The 8,898-nt window shown below is 37.3% G+C and overlaps 1 protein-coding gene across 1 annotated transcript; it reads left to right on the forward strand.

Annotated features, from left to right (window-relative positions):
* Positions 1 to 881: 881 nt before the first annotated feature.
* muc13b (mucin 13b, cell surface associated) lies at positions 882 to 8,688 on the forward strand. Its single transcript, XM_040135534.1, has 12 exons — positions 882 to 1,008; positions 2,628 to 3,062; positions 3,295 to 3,417; positions 3,775 to 3,884; positions 4,414 to 4,472; positions 4,614 to 4,777; positions 5,672 to 5,800; positions 5,906 to 5,951; positions 6,116 to 6,153; positions 6,780 to 6,867; positions 7,187 to 7,454; positions 7,663 to 8,688. The coding sequence occupies exons 1-12, from the start codon at positions 954 to 956 to the stop codon at positions 7,846 to 7,848; spliced, it is 1,701 nt and encodes a 566-aa protein (XP_039991468.1). The 5' UTR covers positions 882 to 953; the 3' UTR covers positions 7,849 to 8,688.
* The last annotated feature ends 210 nt before the right edge of the window (positions 8,689 to 8,898 follow it).

The following is an 8,898-nucleotide window of genomic DNA, read 5'->3' on the forward strand; positions in this document are numbered from 1 at the left end:
TTCTCAATAAACTAAATACGTTAGGGTTACATAATGTTAGTCAGAGAAAACAAGACATTTGAATTTGCTGCCTTGGGCCAAATTTGGACAGGAGCTTTTCAATATAATTTAGTCATTTATAGGTCAGAGAATTAATTGATTAATCCAGATAATTAGCAGATTAATTGATAATGAAAATAACAGTTCATTGCAGCCCTACCTCATTTTCTCATAATTGGCTAAGTTTATTTACCTCATAATAAATTCATTATTACATTTAGTGTAACACAATTTATTTGCCGAAATTATCTCATGTAGCACAACATATCAGAAAGCGTGCCTGTCTGACAGAGTGTGTATTTTTGTACAAAAACTTGAGTGGCCACTGCAGTTTATGAACCTTGAATTTGAGTTTGGCCAACAAAAAAAATATTTTAGCAATGTCGCATGTCCCTGTGTAATTTCAAGAGGGCTTTTGATAACTGAGTTAAGTGGTTGCTGAGATGAATTTGCACTGCGCTTCCCAGAGATCATGAGTCAAAAAAACAGCATGGCCAACTTTTCTTTTCTTTGGATTTTGTGTGGTTGAAATTTGTCTATAGTGTCTGTTTATGGCGCCTATGGTCATCTCTGTCTCAGCCTTAACTGGCCTCTTTATGGCTCTTTTTTCTATGACACACGTCATTAACAAAAACAAACTGACAAAGACAGATATATGTCATGAACTTCTGGTAAATAGATAAAAAGCAGGGGGACATGGAAAGTGGGCCCCTGAGTCTTCTTTTCTGGGTGGAAGATTTACTTTAGCAGAGAGTCCCGCCCTCTGAGGAGTGGCGAATGATTAAAACTGCCAGTTAAGGACACCTGAGCCCTCATCGTCTAAGATTTTAGGGCACTAAGGCCTCTTCCACTCATAGCCCTCACTGGCTTTCTTTTATTCCTTGTGGTGCAGTTTTGTCCTCAAGTTCTTTCCAATGGCTGGAAAATTCAAACTCCTGTCTTTCCTTTCGTTAGTTGTAGCCTGTCTTGGTAAGTTGGACTTTTAAGTATTAACTTTAAATCGTACATTTTTTCAAAATCTTTGTAAGTTGTAAGTCTCTTAAAGCAGGGGTAGCTCAAATAATTGCAAGTTCAGTTATCATGTAAACTTTATAACTGCGGCAGAATAATAAGAAATCCAGATTGTGTCTTAAAATTTTTATTAAATATTAGATTTCAGTAATTTTCTACCAAAGAACAGATATTTTCCATACACAGCTGATGTTTTAAAAAGTTGTCAAAAAGTAGTAGATATAAAGGTGATTTTATATATGGCATTGTATGGTTTATCTATTGATACCCTTGAAAGTCAGAAGTGGAAAGCTACTAATGACGAACTGGCACTGTTGTCTTCTGTTTTGTGCCTGTTCAAACAAAATAGTTCCCTCTAATGACCAGTGTATCCAATTTCTCTGGCTTGTTGTTTTCACTTTCTTTCTTTTTTTGTTTTGTTTTTTTAGCTTACTTTTTTCCCAAACAAATTAAAAATCCAGATATTCAGTTATTTATGAATCAACATTTACAATAAAGGCAAAATTTGCATAATTGCTTCAAGCTTTGGCTTAAAGACATTTTTTAATGTCTGGATTGGTTTGGTGCACACACAAGCAAATGTAAATATTTGACTAGTGTGTTAACCCTGTTGTTACCCTTTGGAAAGCTATTCCAATCAAGGAAGTCTATAGATCTAGACTCTTCTAGTCTGGTTAATGCTTAACAAGTTTGAAACCTAAATGAGCGTTAAGTGAGCTTTAAGGAGCAGATGTAGAACCTGTTATATTTTATATATATGCTTTCACTTACAGTGAAATACCTTACTTGACCCTTGTTTTGTAACTTCATCAAATTTCACTACATAAAAAGGAAAGACATTGTGTATTGTGTTTCACATTATGTCTTTGTTTGCTTTGTTTTCATTTAGATCTTCCATATAAATGTGAAATATTGCTGAAAATCCTTTACACTTAGTTTGGATGTGATTCATAGTCAACTTTTTTGGCACCATAATGAACAGCTTCTGAATTTCAGAGCCTTGATTTCTTATAAATCCCTGATCATACCACAGTGCAAATGTTTCTTGGATATTGTTTCTAGACTGCAAAGAGTTAATCTAATCTAGTAATCCAATGATTATGATAAAAACTTTAATAACAATGAAACTAGTGGATTGGTTATTATTTTGTGTCAGGCTGTTACAAAAATAAACATATGATAACCCTGACTATGAATTTTACAGAGTGAACAGTTGGACTTTTTTTCAGTTTGTCAGCATAAAATATAGCTGGGCCACACCTAGTTTACCATCCACCCTTTAAACTGTAATGCTCGTTGCTATTTATCTTCAGGTAAAGGAGAACCACTGCCTGTAATCCCCTATAATCATGCTGCTGTATCATAAAGCTATATTATTATTCTATCTTGACATGACTGGCATTGGCTTCATTATCCAAGCACGGTGAATTTGAAAAGTCACCCTCATTTTTTAAGAGAAATAAATCATTGTCTTTTCCTCCTGTATCTCACAGATTATTTTACCAGATCTGGGGAAATGTTTTAGTAAAGTTGATTTTCTTTGTTTTATAATTTGATTGGGCCTGTTTCATCCACAGCGCATGAACCATTGTTAACAACACCAGGTTCGGTTGGTCCATCCGCAATGCGGGCACCTTCTGCAACAAAAACACGTATTTCGGTTAATTCATCTTCAACGCCGACACCTTTTTCGACAAAAACACGTAGTTCAGTTGGTTCATCCACAACACGGTCACCTTCTGCGACAAAAACACCAGGTCCGGTTGGTTCACCTGCAACGCCGGCACCTTCTGCGACAACAATACCAGGTCCGGTTGGTTCACCTGCAACGCCGGCACCTTCTCCGACAACAATACCAGGTTTGGTTGGTTCATCCGCAACGCCAGCACTTTCTTCTACAACAGCAGCACCAGATTTGGTTGGTTCATCCACAACACTGGCACCTTCTGCGACAACACCAGATTCGGTTGGTTCATCCAGAACGCCAGCACCTTCTTCAACAGCAGCACCAGGTTCGGCTGGTTCATCCACAACACCAACACTTTCTTCAAGAGCAGCACCAGTTCCTACAGCTACAACCTCTACACTTAATTCTACCACAGTCCAAATTCTGTAATTTCCTTATATCCTAGTGTTCATTGGTTTTAGTTGCTCAAATAATGCTGTAAATGCTTATATTGGTGTGTGTGTGTGTGTGTGTGTGTGTGTGTGTGTGTGTGTGTGTGTTTTCCCTCAACTTTAAAGGTCCTTGTGATATAAACCAATGTGGCCAGGGGAGCACCTGTGCAGTTCGTGCCAACCAAACCTTTGTATGCTTGTGCTTGCCAGGTGATAACTACAATTATGTCAGCAAAACTTGTGAAAATGGTAAGTATTTGGTTGCGTACCACCACAATGAGGTTGTTTTCTGGGAATTATGTCCAGGACATCTTGGATGGGAGCAGTGACTTCCTGAAGCCTTATCATGACCAAGAGGTTGTAAGGCAAGCAGAGGAGATTTCAGGCTAGCTGTTTTCCCCTGTCTCTAGTCTTCATGCTAAGCTAACCGGCTGCTGGCTGTAGCTTTATATTTAACACACAGATTTGAGAAAAGGAGCAATTTTTTGATCTAAGAAAGCAAATAGGCTTATTTCCCAAATCGTGGAACCATTATTTTAAATAAATGATTATGACAGGAAAATACGGTATATACATCTTTCTTAAGATTACATTTTTATATTTCAGCCAAAGTTTTCCCTGGGCAACTAGCCCTGCCTGGATTACCATATGATAAAAAAATGAGAGACAAGGAATCACTAGAATTTAAAGAAGCTGCACAAAAGATTACTGCTGAGGTAAGCATTGGTTATCCCTTCTGTTTAATGTGGCTTCGTTGACATTTTTGTAAAAACTGGGCTTGGAATACAATGCACACCCATTGCTTGTATGTTTTTTGATACCCCTTATCTATCTGTTGGAGTGATATATTTATCCATGATTCGCACACAGTTAATTCATTTTCAAGTTGATCTTCAAACCAACAGCTGACTGTGATTTATTGGGATTATCTGGTGCAACAGCAAAGAGTAAATGCCAGCTGTATCATGGAGGAAATAACAAATTATAAATAAATCCTCCACTACTTTGTCCATTTGAGACATTTGATGTTTTGATGGAAAAACACCCTGAAGAACTGTTTGACAACAATGATCCTTTATCTAACTTACCTGTGCTACATTGAAGTATTAAAGCTAATTCATGTGGTGATGAATGTACTGTTACTTCACAATATCTATCGAAACAAAATAATCTCAGAAATGAAATGTGAGCATTCCCAAGCAGATAACGACCGAAACAAACTGATATTTTCTTTCCACAACACAGCTAACAACTATTTTCAATACATCTGATGGTTACTCTAATTCTACAGTGCTGGAACTCCAGTAAGTCTCAGAATGACAATGCTATTTACCAAATGTTTGTCTATCTAACCAAAACCATACTTCTTGCAGTACAGTTACAGAATATTGCACTTCATAATTGCATAATATAATCATCAGTAAGTCTGATTTTTGTCCATAAAGGGAAATTGAACAGAGAAAAGTTGAGTCAAGGTCAGGGAACGGGGTCAGTGCATCTGTCGAGATTATCTTCAACAAAAATTCTAAAATCAAAACAACGGAAATTCAAAAGAAGATGGTTGATGCCAGTGGACGCGAGGGTCTACTGCAAGGTGCATCTTTCAAGGGTAAGTTTCTCACACAAACCTAGTATATATGTGAGATTTACATAATAATATTTAAACAGGTCAGATTTGTTTGCCGGTAGAACATGATTTACAAATTACAGATTTCAAAGTTAGGGCTGTGATATACAGAACTATCAGTAGCTGTGATGTATGAAGAACCGCACCTTCATTAGGGAGTTTTGGCCCAATGATCAATTCCCTTACTGTGACATCAAAATGTCCTCTGTGTTTATGTTGGATAGTGCTGTTCAGTGTGCTTGCTACATTTACCATCAGTAACATACAATGTGTATGTATATATTTTTCTGTTCTGCAATTATTCTGCCATTACTTAGAATAAACTACAGACAATTAGCGTTTTCAGAAGTCTGTTTGAGGAATACTGCATGGATCTGCTTCTACATGACATTTTAGGGTATAAACGCTGATTTACCCATATATACAATCTTGTGTTTTTGGCTAGTGTCAGGATGATACACAGTATGGGATTGACCATACCCTTTAGATAATTGATAGCAGCCTAGTATTATTAAACATATTGAATGATAAATCATTAGCATGCACACTTCAGCTGTCTATTTTCGTGCCAGCCCTCTCATCAGATAGGCAGTTGGGTAATGTGACCAATAAGCCAAAGTTCTAAAAGGTGGGTGTAGCGTTTTAAAATACTGCCAAAGCCCTGATGTTAAAATCTGATTACATCCACATTTCTGCACATATTGTGATCTTTGTACGGTGTGCAGAGTATCATTCAGCCAATGAGTAATAATGTCTTACTGATGGTATTTCTCAACTGCTACCAGGATACCGTACATTTCAGTCCGCAATTCATACCCTGTTGTTATTTTTTCAGTTTTGTGCATTTTTTCTCTCTTGTGTTTCCTTCCTTTAAAGAGAAAAACCTGTGTAGTAACAATCCCTGTGATGAGAGAACTACAAATTGCACATCAGAAAATGGATCTTATAAATGTCCCTGTCGGGAAAACTTCATTAGGACGGACTTCAGTGGCAGAATATGCATTGGTAAGGGCATTTAATGAGTTGGAGAGAGATAACGTGCATGTGTGTTATATGATGATCTTAGTTTAATCAAACTACACACTACTTCATCGTTTTCTACTTTTGCAGCTTGTCCCAGTGGTCAACAAGCACAGGATTCTCTCACGTGTGTCAGGTAAGTGTTTAAATGTCATAACTTTCTGAAAATTTAACAGTTTCTATATACCTACCTATCTCTCTCCATCCCTCCCTCCCTCCTACCTACCTACCTATTGCCTGTGTTTGTAGAAAGCGTTGGTGTGAATGAAAGCGTGAAATTAACTTCTACTTGTCTTTCAGCTGTCCATTTGGTTATTCTGGTTTGAACTGCAATGAATGTGAGTATGTGTTTGACGGCGAAAGCAAAAAACAACAAAAAAAAAAAAAATTACACAATCACAATCTTTTTTAAGACATAAACATAAGAAGTCACCATTTGAAAATAGTGATACAAAATTGCTGGCTACATGCATGAAAGATCAGTTGTGCCACTTTATGAGGAATGGTAAGTAACATAAGCGATAGATTGATACAAATGTAAATATCTCCTCTGCTGGAGTAACATTATCTCACCAAATCATGGTCACATGAAACTCCTAGCAAATGCAATGTTGTTCTGGGAGAAACCTCATGCTGCCAGAACACATTAGCCAGAATATTTATATTCAACATCAGTGCAAGGCAAGTAAATTGTGTTAGAACTCTGGGCTTGTCAACTTGATGAAGTTGAACTAGAAACTCCACATTTAACAGCAACAAACAACAACAACAGCAACGAAAGCAACAACAGCAACAACAACAACAAAGTGTTTTACATAGTTGAACGAGGATTAAAACATTAAAATACTGCAGTTTATAGGTTTTATTTTTAGAGAAAGTATCGTAGGAAAGCTGCTATTTTAGTAATTTTAATATCCAGCCTTGTCATTAATGTCTTTGTCCTTGTCTTGTGTGTTTTTGTTAGCGTGGCAGCTAGCGCTGGTAATCACTGGCTCCGTGCTCGGGGGACTGCTGCTCATCGCACTCATCCTTCTGCCTGTACTGACACTTAAGTGAGGTTCTTATCTGGTCATTCACCCACTTCCAATCACTCATTATTGCCTCTGCCATGTCTGTGCCATGTTCCTCTCTCACTCACGTCACACATTAACCTTTATGTAACCAGGTACATGAATTATGAACCTTTTTTATTGTGACAAGGTGGCCTGGTGTTTTCAATGTGTCATTTTATTTTAAACATTAATAAAAACATTCGGTGAATAATTTGACCTAAAGAAAAACACATTTACAAATGTCAAATATGGACTATAATACAATCATGTGGTAAAATAGACAGTAGACAGTAATATGTATTTTTCCTTTATCTGTTAGATCCTCAAAGTGGAGCTCCAAAAAGGATAGAAATGCAGACATCGGGAAGCCTTACGTCAGTCACTCTCCAGCCAAGTCACCATTGGTTAACAGTAACAGCAGCTTGGCCAACAACCAGGCACCCTCACTTAATGGGTCAAACTTTGGCGGTGTAGGGGTGCCTAGAATCCCACGGGCCACAACCACCAGCAACTGGGGCAGCAGGACCAACCTGGAGATGGCTCCAAGCAACAGCAGGCAAAATCTGATTCCTGTGAGCAGGAACTTGGTGAGCATGCCTCTATGTGTCCTTGATGTACAAAGAGGAGCAAAGGGGGGAAGGTAGGAAGGTAGGAAGAGTAAATTAAAGTATAAAATGTAAAAGCAATTTTCCTTGAAGGGTTTTAGTTCATTTGACAGAAATAGCCAACATAATGAAATCTCTCAGCAGGAATAAAGATTCACTCATAAACACATTTTTCTTTTCATTATAACAGATATATGACGACCAAGATGACATGAACCCATACGCTCAGTCTCGACCGCAGAGCAGCCTCCATGCTCAGGGACGGTCTCAGAACCCATATGCCCAGAGTCGACCTCAGGTCAACCCGTATGCTCGGAGCCAGGGCCAGACCAACCCTTACTACATGCAGGACAGAGAGAGATGGTTGAACGAATGAGGAACAACCAAGGTTCATCCTACGGTGACATTTACCCACATCAAAAACTTGTTAAAGTTATGTTGGAAACCCCCCCCCATAAGAGTTGTATGAACAAAAGCACAATGGTTGCATTGGCCTTATGTAATGAGTGAGGAAATGCCAGTAATGAATATTATTGCACCATAGAGAAGTTATGTCCTTCCACCACACTGACCTGTATAGAGCTCTATTCTGACCAATTATAAGTTATCATATATTCCTGTCTTTCCTTGACTAATCTTTGTGAAAGTTTGGGATATGGGATACGCTATGGGTCTTTTCATGTTTCTCAGTATTTTTATTGTCAATCCCTTAAAATATTATCTTCTTAACAATATCTCATTGTTAAATGTCATTGAACCAGAAACTGATGCCGTGAAATGAGGAGTTGTTTGATATCATTCTCTCGCCCAGCTAATGTCTCTCTTGTCTATGAATTTACAGGTAATTGTTTTGCATGTAAAGTATTTGAGGTTTGTGATGAGTCTAGTTTATGTCTAATGCTATGTTAAACATAAGCTTTTGTGAATGAGACAAGTTTCTTTTTGCTCCAGTAAAATGTAGGTTCTTCCTCCAAATCAGGTCCCTTTTAGGTCCCTCTGCATATTTCAATATAATTTGTGTAAAATGTTTACTACATTAAAGTTGTTTGATGTATTATTTTGTGTTACTAAGAGTATTTTGTTTATGTGTAACCTCTTTCATGACTTACTGATAACAAGCTGTTATTCAGCATGTTTAAACTAGCAATGTTTAAAAATATTTTACCATGTAATGTATTGTATTGTAGTTTTCCTTTGTCACTCATATCATAGGATATTTAATTTCTTTTAACCATAAAATGTTTAAATACATTGAACCATATTTTAAAATAAAGGTCTTTCCACTTCTTATGATTTTCATGGATTCTTTCACTGAAGACAATAATAACTCAGAAGGCAGGTCAGTCTGCTTGTTCAGTTTTGTGTGTTAAAGGTTTAACTGACAGATATGTTACAGAATTGATCAAAACATTTCAAATCTGATGTC

This window comes from Xiphias gladius, chromosome 9 (assembly GCF_016859285.1).
Source record: "Xiphias gladius isolate SHS-SW01 ecotype Sanya breed wild chromosome 9, ASM1685928v1, whole genome shotgun sequence".
Classification (NCBI taxonomy): Eukaryota; Metazoa; Chordata; class Actinopteri; order Istiophoriformes; family Xiphiidae; genus Xiphias; species Xiphias gladius.

Excerpts from the sequence above, each read along its gene's own strand:
- muc13b (XM_040135534.1), top strand. The coding sequence starts at position 954 with ATGGCTGGAAAATTCAAACTCCTGTCTTTCCTTTCGTTAGTTGTAGCC. Across the intron at positions 3,418-3,774 it reads CAGCAAAACTTGTGAAAATG|CCAAAGTTTTCCCTGGGCAA; the intron begins GTAAGTATTTGG and ends TTTATATTTCAG. Across the intron at positions 5,801-5,905 it reads CAGTGGCAGAATATGCATTG|CTTGTCCCAGTGGTCAACAA; the intron begins GTAAGGGCATTT and ends CTACTTTTGCAG.